This window comes from Idiotropiscis lumnitzeri, chromosome 14, assembly GCF_059441095.1.
Source record: "Idiotropiscis lumnitzeri isolate Australia: NSW breed Sydney's pygmy pipehorse chromosome 14, RoL_Ilum_1.0, whole genome shotgun sequence".
Classification (NCBI taxonomy): Eukaryota; Metazoa; Chordata; class Actinopteri; order Syngnathiformes; family Syngnathidae; genus Idiotropiscis; species Idiotropiscis lumnitzeri.
The window spans coordinates 9389391-9406759 of NC_142404.1; the positions used below are offsets into that span (position 1 = coordinate 9389391).

The 17369-nt window shown below is 41.5% G+C and overlaps 2 protein-coding genes across 4 annotated transcripts; both read right to left on the bottom strand.

Annotated features, from left to right (window-relative positions):
- Positions 1-158: 158 nt before the first annotated feature.
- Positions 159-5881, bottom strand: LOC148323357 (rhodopsin kinase GRK1-like). The gene is made up of 7 exons (XM_088314895.1): positions 4975-5881; positions 3804-3931; positions 3309-3466; positions 3151-3234; positions 2470-2594; positions 2201-2402; positions 159-1450 (listed from the first exon to the last, which is right to left on the bottom strand). Exons 1-7 carry the CDS (start codon positions 5671-5673, stop codon positions 1161-1163), a joined length of 1686 nt encoding a protein of 561 aa, XP_088171021.1. The 5' UTR covers positions 5674-5881; the 3' UTR covers positions 159-1160.
- Positions 5882-6685: 804 nt separating this feature from the next.
- LOC148323358 (transcription factor Dp-1-like) lies at positions 6686-15831 on the bottom strand. Of its 3 annotated transcripts, none has more exons than XM_088315835.1 (13): positions 15685-15831; positions 14825-14901; positions 12725-12807; positions 12560-12626; positions 11563-11684; positions 9765-9886; positions 9524-9689; positions 9265-9411; positions 9112-9180; positions 8536-8687; positions 8266-8432; positions 8117-8192; positions 6686-7839 (listed from the first exon to the last, which is right to left on the bottom strand). In XM_088315835.1, the coding sequence occupies exons 3-13, from the start codon at positions 12734-12736 to the stop codon at positions 7701-7703; spliced, it is 1239 nt and encodes a 412-aa protein (XP_088171961.1). In that variant the 5' UTR covers positions 12737-12807; positions 14825-14901; positions 15685-15831; the 3' UTR covers positions 6686-7700. The 3 variants fall into 3 exon arrangements, with proteins under 3 accessions (XP_088171961.1, XP_088171962.1, XP_088171964.1); XM_088315836.1 differs by having other exon boundaries at positions 15766-15811; XM_088315838.1 differs by lacking the exon at positions 15685-15831 and adding an exon at positions 15486-15593.
- Between the last annotated feature and the right edge of the window lie 1538 nt (positions 15832-17369).

Here is a 17369-nt window from a genome sequence, read left to right on the forward strand (position 1 = left end):
CCACACAACCCTCCCAACAGGAAGAAAATATTTCGCACCCCACGAACTCTCTGCCGCCACAATAGTATAATTTGTCTAGAAAAATATTAGATGCAGACATTTGCGCAACATTCTATCTATTCTATCTAACTTTAAATAAAAAAAAAATACAAGAAATATAAAACTGCTGAAAAGCTTTAATAAGCGAACGGATTGATGTAACATTGTTTGTACTGTTACTGCCACCTACTGTAATGGATGTGCAATTACACTTTATTATATGGGGGGGAAGAAAGCCCAGGGGTTGCCTTCCCTTCATTCATCTCCCTTAAGTTACAGGAATAGTCAAGTCAGCAGGAAAAAAAACGAATTAAAAAATAAAAGTTAATAATACAATGATACAAAAAGTCAAAAAAATTACAAAAAAAGTTGGACAATCACAAAAAAGTCCAAGTTGGTGCAAGAAAAAGTCAGAATATTCTGCACACAAAAAATCAATAAAATGACAAAACAATGTGACAAGGATAAAATTAAATATTTTATTTAAAAAAAAAAAAAGAATATAACCAAAAGGAGACCTGAACCACAAAGGCAAAGCTGTTATGAAGAATGAAGAAAGAGAAAACATAAGATTACAAGAATAAAATCAAATATTCCCCAAAAAGTTAAAAGTAAAATTCCAGTAATAAAGTTGAGTGCCCATATTCAAACAGTTTTTGATTTGATCTTAAAACAAAACAGAAACTTAAAACAAGTTCCACTCTTCAATTCTTAGTTTTATTCAACACAATTTAATATATGCAACATATGACTTTTTCGTTTTTAAACTTGCCCAGAACATTTTCTCGACATGGATATTTTTACATTGTGCCCCCAAAAATTTAATGATTAAACGTATAGTATTTACTCATCGGGTCCCTCGTCTTTGGATTGGCCATCATCAGCATTTCATAGAGCAGAATACAGCAATAACTAAGAAACACAAAACAGTACTTCTAAAATTAGGGGAGCGTTATTTATTCAGGGCGGGAATAACGAGTACTTGACAGCATATCACATTGACTGGTATTCCCGCTTGCCGATCCGCTTCACTACTGTTCCCGGACTCTGCTCGTCCCTCAAAGGAAAAGTCAGGCACGAGGCAGTCCTGAGCATTTCAGTCATCCCTGCCAAGTGAGCCACTAGCACACGCAGCACGTGGACGACTTGGGCTGCTCCAGTATGGACTCCCTGCGCAGGTCGTTGGGGACGCCGCCCTCGGGGCCCCACAAGTTGAGCTCGCCATAAATGCCCATGTCGATCATCTCCTCCTGCCAGGGGATCGGGATGTTGCCCGAGGAGAATTCATCAAAAAAGCTCCGGTCCGGGTCCTCCAGCGTGACGCCCTTGACTGAGGAGAAGGCGCCCACGTCGTCCAGGCTTTTGGCATACACCACCCTGGGGTCCGGAATGAACGGGGGGGGAACGATGCCTGCGGAGGAGATTTGGTTGATTTCATTTTGTACCGGTGAAGGTGTGCAAATGAGAACACTCCAATTTTGGATGCTTTAAGTGTCCCGTTTATTCACCTCGTTGCACTCTTGAGTACAATGACAATAAAGGGATTTCTAATTCTAATTCTAATTCTAAACAGTTCAGAACTCAGTGAAAATGACATCACAGTTGCTCAGGGCGCAGCCTTGGAAAACAGGTGACTTATTGCAAATAATTTTTGGGGATGACTTTCCCCTTTAAACGTGAAAATAAACTTTTTTTTATACTAATAATAACGTTAATATTATATTAAGAATGTAACAAATGTAAATGATAAATTATGAATAAATGAACACAACTGCATTAAAATATTTAAAAATACATATAGACAAAAAAACTAAAATATGAATACAATGTTATCATGAACTAATGCAAAGGCAACCAAATTATTCCCATTATTTTTTTTGTTTGTTTAATCATGATGTGTTTTGGAATTATAAACACACTATTTCTCCCATCAGTAATTATTAATATCAATATTTAAAAAATTGTCCAGTGTGTATGATACTTCTTCCCCAAGGTTAGCATGAGACATGATTGGTAGTCACTTCATTACTGAGGTTAGAGGGGATTCAACTGAATATTCAAAATATTTTGTATCTAAGGTAATCAAAATATTACACCCAGTCTTTCATGATAAGAGCGTGTACAGTTGGGGGAGGAATAAAACATTGAACGGGATGTGTACCTGCATTCAGCTTCCTCCAATTGATGTCACTGAAAAAGGGGTGCGCTCTGATCTCGTCACAGCAGCCGTTCTTAAAACCCATCCTCTTGTCGACTTCTTTAGCCAGCAGGCCGTTACACAGGGACTTGGCATTCTCGCTGAAGCTGTCCGTGAAGATCACCTCCCGGGTCAACATTCGCTCTTTCAACTCCTCACGCTCAAGCTGGGAAAAAAAGTCATTCAAGCAAGCGTCACGCGGTTTGATTTGATTGAAAAATAGAGCAGCCAACCTTCTCTCCTCTGTTCCTGAAGGGGTTCTTGGCAGCGAGAAACTCAAACAAGGTTACACCTAAAGTGAAATAGTCTACAGAAGTGTCGTACTTCTCTCCTTTTAGCATCTCCGGAGCCATGTAACCTACAAGACACAAAGTGGAACAATGACCAAAAATGTCCTCAGTCACGAGGGAGGCAGTTCATTTAGTCAACAGCAAAGAGTTTCAGGCTTGGATTAGACGCCTCGAACGCCCAATCCTTTGCGGGTCATTGTTGAAATGTTCTGCTCGTCAGAGTCTGCTTGTGTTTGTGTCTTATTTTTTGCTTTGTAAATTACTTAATGCTTGCTTTTGAGATGATTGATAGTAAAAACAATGTCATTTTTTGAGACAGAAAAAAAAAAAGAGCTTTTTGTAGTGTGGTGTTCATTCGTTCAAGTAGTGCTACTCTAGTAGTCAAAGTAAAGGCCGCAATTTATTTTTCATAAGGGGGGAAAAAAGTAGTCGATCTGAGGTGTGGTGTTTATTTTATAAAATAGACCTAATTGCTCAAACTGACATTGCATGATGCTTGCTGTTTGTTTTCCCTTTAGGGAGGAGCAGATGTCATCTGTTTGAGGTGCAGCACCCCCCCCCCCCCAAAAAAAAAAAAATAAATAAAAATATGTAATTGTGATTCAAGATGAGATAAAGAGTTACCTGGTGTACCAGCATAGCCTTTGGTCATCGTTTTGCCTTCTCTCAACTCCACAGCGAGACCCAAGTCAGATATACGAACATTACCTACCAACAGACACATCGATCATTACAAACTTAAATGAGAGGCATTTACTGCTGTTCTAAATTTCAAACGTTACCATCATTATCAAGGAGCACATTTTCAGGTTTGAGATCTCTGTAGATGATTCTTTTCTGGTGCAAATGCTCCATGCCTTGAATGATCTGAGCTAGATAGAAACAGGCTCTTGGTTCATGGAAGCCTGGATTGTTCTCATCTACCAGATAGATGTGGTACCTTCAAATACGACAGACAAACCATTAGAGAAGCATATCACAAAATGTGTTGTATAGTGTAAATAGATTGTACTGGTTTTCTTAGATGTTTCCCCTCGCATCCAAGCAGGCTTCATCATCATAAAATGGGTCATCAACTACAATTTGTTTCTAGTTGATTTGGAGTATTAACCTGTTATTACAAACTAGTACGGAAATGTCTTTGTAAAGGCTAGCTTTCTATTGTATGGTGATAAATAGGGAGCAGACGTTCCATGATTTCAATGGAAACTGGGAAAGACGGAAAAAGCGGAAAAGTCGTCTATAGGTTTCCTGAACGTTTCAAATAATGACTTTACTTAAGGTCCCCTCCATTCATGATGGTCATAACCAGACAAAGTTCCTCTTTTGTCTGGAAGGCATACGCCAGCGACACAATGAAGCGACTGTGGACCTTCTCCAGAATCCTCTTCTCCACCATCGCCCCCTAGCGGAGGAGAAAGGAGAAGCTGATGTGGGCTTGAAAGCACTTTGTCATCGATGGCCATAGACAAGTCAAGGGCAAGATATAACTGTGCCTAGCAGTTCCATTCAGAGGAGCTTTTCGGTAAAGCCCCCCCCCCCGCTAATCACTCTATCCCTGTCTTAGGACTTAATACCGCTAGGGACAAAGTTGATTAGCAGTAGCAACGAAAGCTACCACCGTACATGTTTGTGCATTGGAACCTAGAAATAAGTTATAATCTGCACAACGAAAAAATGACCGACCTTCAGTAGAATCATCACAAAAAGCTACATAACTATTAAATATGTAATGCACTATTAATAACAGCGTGTGAGGTACATTATGTTTAAAATTATTCTTATAAGACACATGACAAGGATAACGCGGTTAAAAAAAGAATTTCGTGTTGCCAGATGCCACGTCTGCTGTTGCCCAAGGTAGCCTCGCCGGACTTTTAATTGAGGGTGTCAACAGCCTTTCACCAAAGGTCACGTGGTGTATGTTCCACAGATGGATGGATATGTGGTGGTGTAGATGTACACAGCAAATTTCAATTTTACAGAGATCATGCCTGCTGTTGTCCAAGAGGTACTCAATGAATAATACCGTGGTTACCGTGAAATTAAATGCCATCTTTACAGATGCCATGTCTAGCGCTTGAAATGAGTGATTCGTTGAATAGTAGTTACTGTGGTTTGTGGCGCTGTGGAAATGCATCACAAGTGTCACTGATACAGATGGCATGTCTGCCTTAGTCTGAGTTATGCATTGAATAGTCTGGTTGGTTGGTTCGCAGCGGTGCAGACACGCACTGCAAATGTCAGTATTACAGATGCGATACCTGCAGAGGTATTAATTGAACAGCTTGTATTATCCAGATTGTAGCAGTGACAACAGCAGACATGGCATGTGTAAAGCTGACATTTTCTAAAACGACAACCATAAAACAAGAAGGGTCAATGACAAATTTAGGATACGATTTGTACGACAGTCATCGGACAACAGTGTATGAAGATAGAACTGACCTCATAGCCTTTCCGTTTCTTCAGCCGCTTTTTGTTTAATTTCTTACAGGCATAAAGTTTCCCCGTGGCTTTCATCTGACATGCCGACACCTCGCCAAAGCCGCCTTTGCCGAGCACACGGAAGTCCAGGAACCAGTCTGCATCCATGGGCTGCATCTCCAGCCACTTCCACTGGAGGAATCTCTTCAAGTACATGCTCTCCAGAAAGAACACATAGGGCGCCGCTCGTAAGTAGTCCAGAGTTGTGGACAAAGCTGCGGCAAACAAGTCATCACCTACAGCACACTGGACCTCTTTCACCTTGGCTATGGTGTTCTCAGAGAGGAACGGGCAGAAATGTTTGGCCGAGGCATCCATGTAGCGCTGGACAATCTTCGAGGCCTTCTTAGCTCGATCCGAATCCTCCGCCAGGTCATAGTCCTCGATGTCCCGCCACAGGCGACAAGCACCATGGTACTCTTGGTTGGTTTCCAGGAATTCCCTGAAGAGGCGTTTGCCGATGGGCTGTTCCACGCAGACGTCATCAAAGGCCAAATCAAGCGTGTCCTTCAGGCCCTCGCACACTGTGATGTGAGGCAGCTTGAGCCGGGAGTGGTACTTCTTGTCGCGAGCCGCCGCCGGGTTGGAACCATCGATGCTGCCGCGGGCATTGATGTAAGCAGAATTCGCCACCACAGTGGTCAACCCGCCAATATCCATGCTGGACCTTTTAGGCCACGCAAAGGGGGTACATGGCAAGGCGTGTGGGTAAGCAAGGACAAGGAGACCAGGGAGAGAAATGGTGCCGGTATCTGAACCACAGCTTTGGGCAGATACGAAAACTGTGCGCACATACACGCACACACCTGAGTCAACACCTTTCTATAATCCCCTAACACCCCGATGCCCCAGACAATGAGTGCGAGCACATACTGGAACAGAACAACAGTGGCTGCAGGGGACGCTTTCACAACGAGATTTTAGATGGCCTTCAATTGAGCCTGTCCTAATTGTGATCTTAGATAAAACCAACGACGCAGGTCCACTGCAAAATAATATTGTCAACTAATGGACTCAAATTTCAGGTGCAACTTAAAATTGAGGACAATTTTCTCAGGTTTTTAGTACATGACATTAAGACTACTTGCTCTAAATTCTAAGGTTCAAATCACCCCAAAAAATAAACTATGGTATGGTTGGATGGATTTTGCACCCAGATTACATGAAGAAACAGTGATAATTTCACAATTACATTTCGAATGAAAGGTTTTGGGCAAGTGGTTTTACAGCACATAAGCCTTCACTTTCATACGGGAGGTTTTGAGGTTTTGAAAAAATATACAGTGGACCAGTGGTTTGCGCTAAATTGGCTGGATTTTGCGTTACAACCATGTCAGTTGCAGACCTAACATTTAACTCATGGTTAAGGGGAAAATTCAATTAAAAGATTAGGTGGTAGCTTGGCACTTAAGAAATTTGAACAGTCAAAAATAAAATATATTTTTTTAAATCATCCAAAAGAATGCTTTGAATTCCACAGCACGATGTCCAGTGTATGGATCAGATTGTCGCCTATAGGTGACATGTCGCTCTTTAGACAGCAAACGAGAGTGGATCAACAGTGTCTCTATGGTACAAAGCCAAAGTGTGGCGAAACCTACACAATTGATTCAGAGCCGTCCCCATCCGAAACCACCTTTGTAATTGCATTATTACTCAGACCATTTACAGAAACGTTTAAAACAATCTATATTTAATTTGAAAACTTATATTAGAATACAGAAAAGGGTATTTGGAAGAAGTCAGTACACATGTTGCTCAGTTTTGAAAGGGAGATCTTTGATGGGAGTATACAAAGACCGATACAACCACACATTAATTACATGGATACTGTCTGATGGTCTAGTATCGATATCACTGGCCTCTAAAGGACACTATAAGCTACAATCATCGACAGCGTTCATACATGTCATTAACAAAGCTTATTTACCTATCAGGAACCTGGGTTATGAAAACATTACCTTGCTGGTGCCATTTTTTTGGAAACACTACCAAGGTGTTACACAGGCCGCTCATGAGGATTCTTTAACTGCGGAATACAAAAAAAAAAAATTCAAACTAGCAAATAAGGTAAAGTAAGCAGCTTCCTACAAAAACAAAAGGAAGCCAGCTCAATTGAATTCGAAACGGAAGAACCATTTTAACCTCTTCCCCGGAACTAAACAAAAACAAAACTAACATGCATGATGGAGCCCCATCATAGGATGGCAACTTTATCGGGCAATTGTGAATTCATGGTGGCCTGTTTGAGCAAATACTTTGACCATCATTAAAGATCGCGCTGCCATAGGGAGCAAAGGCATGACGATACAAAAAAAATGTTTTCATCATTCTCCAACAGCAGTAGTTTTTTTTTTTCTTATTTTGTTTCTCATGGGATGGCTTAGAGAACAGAGAGCTAAATACACAAAGACTCAGCTTTTAGGTCAGGCCACACGCTACAGTTCTCGGGACAAAACCCTCCTCCATGTACAAGTGATGCAAGAGGTAAGGGGGCACCTCACGCACAGCCCCCCTCATTCTTTCAATACTCATCTACAGCCCTGAGAAAGCCAAACAGAAACACAGGCATGGGAGAGTGAGAGGAGAGGGCAAAAGAAGTGGAGGGGAGGAGAGGGGCAGGTCTACGTTCCCATGTTGGCGCTTTTGAGAGACTGTGCTTATTGGAGTGGCGAGGTGTACACAGATTAGTCTTCGTCGTCATTCTCGTCGTACTCATCCTCGTCGTCCTCGTCGCCCATGTAAGACACCGGGGTCTCCACGCGAGAGCCGCTGTAGTGAGAGTCATTAGAGCTAGATGCCATGGTGCCATCAGGACAGCCATCGCTAGAAAAAGGAGGAAAAAAGGGGTTTGTGTTTAGCCAATGGTGTAAAAAAAATTTTTAAAAATTAAATAAAAATTCATTTATTATGTCCTTAGGAACTGGTATGGACACATCTCATTTTTATGTTTGCTGGCCAATTAAAGGCATGAATCTTCAGATTTTGACTTGAACTTGTGTTTATTTATCTCAAACGCGTGCATCCTAGATGAAACTAAAGACTACAATTTGTTATAGGTATGAATGAGTGATAGATATAGATTCAACAAAATGTCTCCCACCTGGCTGTGTAACGAGCTCCATTAGCCGAGGACCCTCCAGTGATGTACACGTTACTGATGGGGCCCTTTGCCATCTCTGGAGAAGGAGAGACATCATCATGTGAAACCGTGATTCTCGATGTGAGGTCGGACCAACGTGTGTGACTGACCGATCACATAGGGCTCCAGGGCTTTGGGCACCAGGCTGCGTGCGACTTTCAAATCCTCCGGAGAACACTTGCCAACCTCCAAACCACAAGCCATGCCCATGCGCTTCAGCACCTCAATGTCATCGTGGATCTCAAACATGCTGTCAAAGTTGAACAAGTACTCAAACCTGCCAAAAATAAAAATAGCATCAGCAGGTGGGGTTGTTTGGGGGGGAGAAACATGTATGGACACATTACTCCAAACTGTAGGAGCTGTCATTGTGTGCATACTTGTCATTGGAGATGCTGCAGTCGATGACGGTTTTCTTGCTGGTGTTGACGATGATGAAGGGAAGGTGGATGATGGAGTTGGGTGGTGGAGGTCTGTTTGCCTGCTGCTCACTCTGTCTGTTTCTCTGAACCAGGTTTTTGAAGGCTATTTGCTGTAAAACAACAAGTTGCCTTGAACAAGTGAACACGGAAGGATCTCAGTACTGCATCAATAAGGATTATTACAGTGTTTCCAAGCACCAAGGCACATTTTTGTCAATGCTACACCCAAAAAAATATGGGCATGTATAGATCAACAGAAAACAACTATTTTGTTGTAATCATTTTAGCCATGTGAGCCAGATGTAGGTCGTTGACAGCTGGGGTGCCGCAAACAGCGTGAACAAAGCATTTCTTGCTTCCCTGTAGCTGGATGTTGGATTTAATAAATTTTTTTAAATATATCCCAAAAAAAATCAATCTTAGGGCTATAACAAGTTAATGTTCAGTGATTTTCAAGAACAAAATACAGATGACCCGTGACATTTATCAGCTCTGGTAAATCTTTGTGGCGACAAGACTCTCAGTCACTCCTACTTGTAGTATGAGCTCCTGAAGCTGCGACTGTTTCTGTTTGATCCTTTCCAGCCGCCTCTGTCGCTCCACCTGCCATCGACAAAAATAATAGTTACAAAGGAGACGCGACATAACTGACATGCGGTGAGACTTGCTCCGACTGTGCATCAGTACCTCGAGGTTTTGGCACTCTTGTGCTGAATTGGTGGGCAGGCCGATCCATTTGATCTCTTTCTTCTCTTTGGAGATAATGTTCATGGCCATGAGGACGTTAAGAGCATCGTACACACGACGCCGGATGTTCTTTTGGTCATATACATGCTAAAAGAAAAACAGGGAAACATCAGAAAGATAAAAACAGAGTACCTGGTGGTTCGCCCGGTTTAAATGTGCTGTGTGTGGGTTTGCGTCCTTCAGCATCTGCAGCTCTTACTGAGTCGTTAGGTGACATGAGGCTGTCGCCCGAGCTGAATTCTGCCACCAGCTCATCTGCCACCTCATTGTAAGTGGTGACTCCCTTCTTCTGCACCTTCTCGCACACTTTCATGGAGAAATGTCTCAAGCCCTTCCCATTCTTTTCACCTTTCTTGCCACGCTTCCTACAAATAATGTACTCATCAGTCCATGCTGATGAGCAAAAAAGTAAACTCCTCGACGAACTCTGGAGGACTTACCCTGACGACCAAGGAGACGCATCAGAAGGTTGAGTCTGAGTCAGGAACTGGGAATTGGGCGTGTGTGGGCTGTTTACCAGAATAGTATTGGATACTGTTGGCCTCTGAGGTGTTCCAATCACCTGGGAAAAAAATGGAGGCAAGAATATACTTCAGATTTCCTTAAACAGTGGCCAGGTGTGTTTCCTCCCTCAACCGCAGAGGACCAGGTGTTTATAATAAGTGAGCGACTACCTGCGGCAAGACTTTTACCGTATTTTCCAGACTATAAGGCGTACGGTATACAAGCCAGAGCAATTCTTTTCAGAAAAAAATAAAAAATAAATATATACTAGCCGCACCAGACTATAAGCCGCAGTTTTCTATCTTGAAAAAAAAATTGTTGCTTACTGCATGTACAGGACGATGTACATAAACAGGTAAACGGATTCTTAAAACAGTGCCTTTTAACACTGCAACAACTTTGCTAATTAAAACAGAACAGACTCAAGAAAGGGGGGGGGCGAGATTTATTTAGTGTATTTTCTGAACTATTGAGCGCCCCTACCGGTGAAATAATCCACAGAAAAGCTGCACCGTTGTAGTAGCCGCATGGTTCAAAATCTAGGAAAGGGTAGCGTCTTATAGTCCGGAAAATACAGTAATCGTCAGAATAATTGTGTATCTTCAAGTTAACAATTTCTACAAACCTTCAAAACAATGGAACGAGACCCTGGCATAAATTGCAAATAAAAACAGAATACAATGATTTGCAAATCACATTCAACCAATACTCAATTTGAATACGGTGCAAGGACAAGATATTTGATGTTCATACTAATTCATGTTCCGTTTTTTTTTTCCCAAATAGAATTTTATTTTACATTTTATTCCTGTAACCCATTCCCAAAAAGTTGAGACAGAGGCAACAAGTTGAAGAATGCTTTTGGAAAAAAAAAAAAAAAAAACAACATTATACATTTGAACAAGTGAATGCAAAACAGGTGAGTGCTCGTGATTGGGTAAAAAAAAAAAAAAAAAGAGCTTCCCCAAAAGGCTCCGTTGTTTAAAAGCAAGGATGGAGTGAGGTTCACCAACCACTCACTTTGTGAGCAGTGGCGTGAACAAATAGTCCAACAGTTAAAGAACATTTCTCATCCTATAACTGCAAGGAATTTAGGGATTTAATCACCTACAATCCATAATATCATCAAAGGTTCATCGAAGCTGGACCAATATCTGCACGTAAGTGGCAAGGCTGAAAGCTAACATTGAATGCCCGTGTCAGGTGACATACAATCACTACAGTTTTGTTTTAAGTTTGATTGTTAACATTTAATTGTAGAACTCACAGATTTTGAATTGCATAATAATAAACAACATTCTGAGCAGTATTCGGAGGGTTGAGGGGCTGTCCCACTGAAATACCAGTAAGAGGGCTGACGACTTGTGCTAGAATTGAGGCATTGTGAAGGTAGGCACTCGATTCTTTTATCAAGGTGATAGCTAAGCTGATTGTCATGATGTATATATCCCATGTATATAATGGGATGATGGATGCAATCCTGCTGACTGTAGAGGTTGATAAGCTTAGGATCAACTCCCAGCTACTCTCCCACCAGGTCACCTCACAATGATAATGGAGGGGGCTTATACAACAGCAAGACATTGCAGAGAAGGGCAGCAAGCGAGCAGATCTGTGCCTTATTGGTCATTGATTATCATCATGTGTGCTGTATACGTGTCCGCTTTCTTGATTGTGAAGCATGCTTGGTGAAATTCATGACACATTCATGACTTTGTGGCAATGAGGACTTACCATGTGTGGCAAATGTTGCATGTGTGCAGCGATGTTCACATTGGACGGCCCAAGCGTTTTGGGCAGGAGCTGTTTGGCCACAGGGGCGGTGGCAGGCTGGACAGCAACTAAAGACAGGACACCTAACAAGACATACGACAGTACGAGCATGAGTCCACACTGTTGTTCAAGCACTGAGAGAAGAGACAAATATACGGGAACCTACAATGCTGAACACGATCTATGCTAGGGGAAGCCAATGAATTTGTTTAGCGGGGGAAAAAAAAAAATCACTAATGTTTTACCAGTCATTCAAGTAAAAAAACAGAGATAATGGCTAAAGTCGCTCAGTTCACATTTCTTCTCCTACTCTATTGTTATTGTTGTTGGGCGCTTGCGCAATTAGAGCTCATCTCATGTATCTTAATTAAAATATTACTATCGCCACAAAATATCAAAAGCGACCCAGAAGTTGTTCTTCCACTACTATATTAAGAAACGTTTCATATGTTTTAAAGGCACATTGAGAGCCAAGATGGAGAATCGAGTTGATCTTAAATAGAGGGACGCCAGATGTTTATACTTGTAGCTCCTTGACAGCGACCATAAAAATGAGCGTGTGCCAGCTGGGTGGTAAATGATGCAAGATTTCAAAAGACTAATAGTTCATGCTACTCGTTTCCAGTAGAATCAATAAATACAAGTCATATCTTTTAGTTCATGTTTTAAATTCACATTGCCATTGCTGTGTTACGTCAGAGTGAAGACGAGATACTTTGAGCGACCCAGAGTTTGCGACGCAGAACGTTGAGCGGCAATTCGCCTCGTCAAAAGTTAGTCATTCTGACTTCAGAGTTTGTTTTTTGTATAATTTAAGATTTTTGCCCCCTGAAAAGCTTCATTCGACTCTGAATTGTAAGACTTCATTCAATTTTAAAGAATCCACCTTGTTTTTTTGAATGTGTAATTTAAAAAGTGTTGTACTGTTGTACAAACTCATTTCAAAAACAGCTACTACCTTTGCTGGGGCTGAGATTCTGATCAATGAAAACCTTCAACTCTCCGTTTGTTTCCATTAGACCAGCCTGTGAAGGACAGAAATGTTAAATTATATCCCCTCATAATCCAATCACACAAAGTAGATCATGTCTTAATGTCATGACATGGGCATGTAGTCACTTACATCTTTAGCCATGATCCCAAAGGACCGAGGAAGTTGAGCCTCAGTTGGAAAAGGATTTCTTCTTCCGTTTCACTATTCAGACACTTTAGAGGTAAACAGAAAGATATACAGGAAAACTTCAATATTTAAAAACAAAAAAATAATAGTTGATCATGTCCATGAACAGAGAGCCAGCAGACACTAACTTATCCCACCCTGTTGTGTTGAAAGCAACTGTCATTGTCCAACAAGTATGTTGTTACCTGTCATACAAGAACACTGGCATCATAATTAAGTTGGTCGGTGTGTTTCTGCTTGAAAGTGCACATCTAAAAGGCACGGCTGGACTGCAATCCAGCTCTGATGCTTCAAACTTGCTGCAGATCTGTGTAACTGAGGCTTGTAAAAGATTTGCAAAGACATGTATAGGGATTCCTCTGTTGACAGTCCAGTTCTGTTCCTGCGGCAGCAACGTAACCTGAATTTGTAAGCAATTTGGAACACACCATACTCTATCAGCAATCAAAGATAACACAGTAGTCAGATTATAAAAACAATAACTATTCGTATAGAAGAAATGACTGCCCAATATGTGGATTACCATAACCCGAATGACTGAGAATCTACAGACATATTTCAAAACTAGTTCAGCTCAGTTATATAGACGGCTCATCCCTCGAACCAAAACTTATTAAAATACACAACATTAACATATGCTACATTCATGAATGAAACTTACTGTAACAGCAGTGGGTATCTGACAACTACTATTCCGCCATTTTAGTGAGTACATTTTCATGTGATCACATCAGTCAAGTCTGTTTTGTACTCCCCTCAAGAAAATTTGCTCTGGCTTGTTAAAAACTTGTTTTCCATGTCTATTAGTAGTTATGATGTACAGTGGAATCTCCTCTGTCACCGCGTTTTCTGTTTGTTGGTTTTCTTGCAGTATTGCAATGTGTATCAAACATACAATGGGATAATTTATGTTTGACTGCCCCAAAAAGAGTTTAAAGCAAGCTGCAACATTGGTTACATCCAGACAGTTTCAGCAAATTTGTATACTACGGAAGAAAAACCATTCACTAGGGTAAAAGTTGTGTCCCGTAGCCTTGAATGCGGAGCGACGCAGCCATCCACCGGGAAAAGCTAGACGTCCATTGCCAGCGAAGGTGCGGGAATCTCCGGTACCCCAACCGACAACAGGCAGATGAGGGTCGCGCACCAGAGATGGATTTTATGGCAAACATAGTTGTTGCTTATCTCGACTCAAAATGCTTCTTTTTGCTCTTCCTTGTCCCTAAACAGCCACACAACACATTTGCACAGACACTCAGTCGCACACCACTCCATTATAACACTGGAGAAAATAACCATTTTTCCCGCTTTTCCAAACCTTTAAAATGTTATACTCAATTCCTACAATACCGGGAAAAAAATTTTAACACCATTGTGTTCCTTTTTCCCCAGCTCTTTTCAGTGACATTGCTATTGCTGGGGTTGTTAATTTGTCGTCACGTCTTGAACGACAGAAATTGAGAAGTCATTTGTCCCAAAAATATGTGTGCCTGTTGGATGATGAGTCAGATATCTTACTTTGTTATACCCTAATCCAATACATTTTTTTTGTTTTTGTTTTGCACCGGACCACGTTGGGATGCACGTTTAAAAGAATGAACCCAGTTTGGCAGCATAGAAAAGGAGGTTAATAACTTTTGAGTGGTTATGGGCGCACAAGGCCTACTTCAGGTGGAGGAGAGGTGGCCAACTTCTGCTACAGGTTTGATCAAAAGATACCAACTTCATGTACACGAACTAACAAAGACAAAACAAAGTGATATAGAGTCATGTACAGAACGAGTAACAGCACGCTAGGCCCGTATTCCCCCATCGCAGCACTCTTTTGTTGAGGTGCGGCTAGCTAACTGATACTGCTAACCCACCCTGGTTGCACAGAGCCCCGCTGCTAGCTAGCGAGCTAATGCACGCTTTGAAAGCGGTTCTGGACTCGATTGGTCCCGTTTTTTGCCCCTCGTCGTTAACGTGAAAAAGTCCGGGAGCTGCTTGGGCCAGCGTTCGGATGAAAAGGGGAATAAAGCGGGCGAGATTGTGTGCACTTACGAGGGTACTTGGGCTGTTTCTTCGACGGCTGCCGTTGTTGTTGGCATTTGAGAGCGGAGGAAGAGGAGGTCTAAATCCTTAGCAAACAGGAAACATTGCAAGCAAAGTCAAACTATACTTTTGGGATCATTTTGTCAGTCGAATAATTTCACGTTCACTTAATTTTTTTATTCGTGCGTACGACAGGGGGAAAAACATATCGCGCGTGGCATTAAATTAGTCCAGACTTAAAGCGGTTGGTGCGGGAGTGATCTTAATCGTCATATGCACACCTGTCAACGCCAAATGGTGGCCCATTCTCAGGGACCACTACAACTTCATAATAATAATGTATATACAATGCTCCCTCAAGTTGTAAATGGTCGCACCAATACAACTCCCTTACTAATTTAACATTAGGTTTTGCTAGCCCGAGTTCCACACTGTTTACTTTGTTTTTAAACACTTTCGGGAAGCCAATTCTGTTTTGCCATCATTGCCGTTAAAGAGTCAGCGATTTGAAACTCTGAAGTTCACATCTGGAACAATTTTTAAGGGTGAGGTGCTCGTAGAAACTCAACTCAACTCTCAAGTAAATAGTGACAACTTGCAACACTAGTGGCTTGGCGATGACCGTGTTTGTTAGCAAGTCGCTAACTCGCGGTCATCAATGAAGACCCACCAGCGCTTTGTTAGCCGACCGCTAGCAACTAGCGGCCGAGCTAAGCACAGCTGTCATCGACAAGACCGCCGGAGTTATCTTTTAAAACTCGGTTGGCGCACTCTCCCCAAATTGTTTTAGAACGTCCACACTGCCTCTGAACTGTGTCACACATAAATTTGCCGGCGGCCAAGCCAGAGACGAGTTGAAACACGCTTACCGGTGCACTCCACAAGTTAGCAAGTGTAGTTAGCTTTTTCTATCCACCCTCGGCTAACCTTGCTACGGCAGCACAACTCACAATCTGATCTTGGCGGTGTATGGCTTCAGTTGCCTCTGATTGGTCGCCTTCCACGAAACGAAAGCAAAGCAGTCAAAGTAGTCCCCGCCCACTTTCTATCACGACGTTCTGATTGGACGGCGCGTAGATTTGATATTGAGGACACCGCCACCTGTCGCAAAGGAGGCGTAAAAACAACGTGATCCGTTCCTATCCCTCGCGTTCCATTGAATTGCTTGGGGTTTACACGTCCAAAGGAGATAATTTTGTGTGTTCGTATGTCCTAGAACAATTATCCCTTTTGTCAAACCATTATAAAGGGATATGGAAAATATATAGAACTAAATTCTGTAACTGTACGGTGAATATACAACCGTATCTTACTGTTTTATTTAAATAATTGTTAAATACTATTAAATATCCATCCATAAAATGTAAATTGAAAGTTAAATCAGTCAATTAGTAAGAACAGTAGATAGATGTAATTTAATAGCAAAATAAACTATGGATTGCGGTAAATTTCTGAAGTCACCAGCACAGTTGTTATAATTAAAAAAAAATGTAAAATACCATTAAATAATCATCCCCTCGTGGAAATTAACAGTTATGCTCCGTCCGAGGCTGGTGGGAAATACTTTTCTGGACTTCTTACTAGGAAAAGTGGACTAGAACGCCGCTCTGAACTGGGAGGCTTAAGTTGCGAAGTTGGGAAAAAATACAAAGTCAATTCTTGGGTGTATTCCTCCACTAATAAGGATAAATAGAATAGAAAAACGGATGTATGTTTGTTTTCAGCTACAGTGAATAATTGGAAATAATATGCATTAAGAAAGAACCCCAAAGTGAATTCAAAAAGTGTATTGACATGTACTGGAAGGAAGAAAGAAAGAAAGAAAGAAAGAAAGGAAGGAAGGAAGGAAAGAAGGAAGGAAGGAAGGGCATATACTAGTTATTAGCGAAGGAAGGAAGGAAAATAATCAAATAAAATGAACCTAGGGAATGGGAGTGTAGGAAGAAAAGCAGACAAGAGAGGAGGCACAGGTCAGGTCAGAAAGGAAAGAAGAAAAGGTGAGCTAAAGGGAAGGAGAAAAGGAAGGCATGAATGACCATGGGAGCAATGGAACAAGATAATGAAGTAAAAAAGAAAAATTAGGTCTAAGGTGGAAGGAAAGGTGTCAGAAGGAAGACAGAAACAAAAGTTTATCTGCCTGAATAAAAAAGGTGTGGTGGAAAGGGAGGAAAAAAGGAGGTAAGAAGGGAAGGTAGAAAAGTAGGGTTTACCAAAGGATGGACGTAAGCACCCAATAATTACAAAAACCATGTTTTATTTCTGTCATGGCCCTAAGAAATGTACTATATATGCGACACTATTTGAGGCACATAAGTCCTGCCGTGTCGTCATGTAATGATACTTTTGACGTCCGTTCATTGTAACACAAAAAAAGATGAAGGAAGGCTGGCAGTGGCAGATAGTCCATATCAGCAATATTTTTGTGTGGCTTCCACACTTGTTGGGGAGTGCATTCATGCAGATAAAGCTAATCTGAATCAGCGAGCAGCAAAATTTGCTGAACAGGGATGAAGTGCTACAGCTCATTTGATTATTAACTGCAGGATTGTTCTGT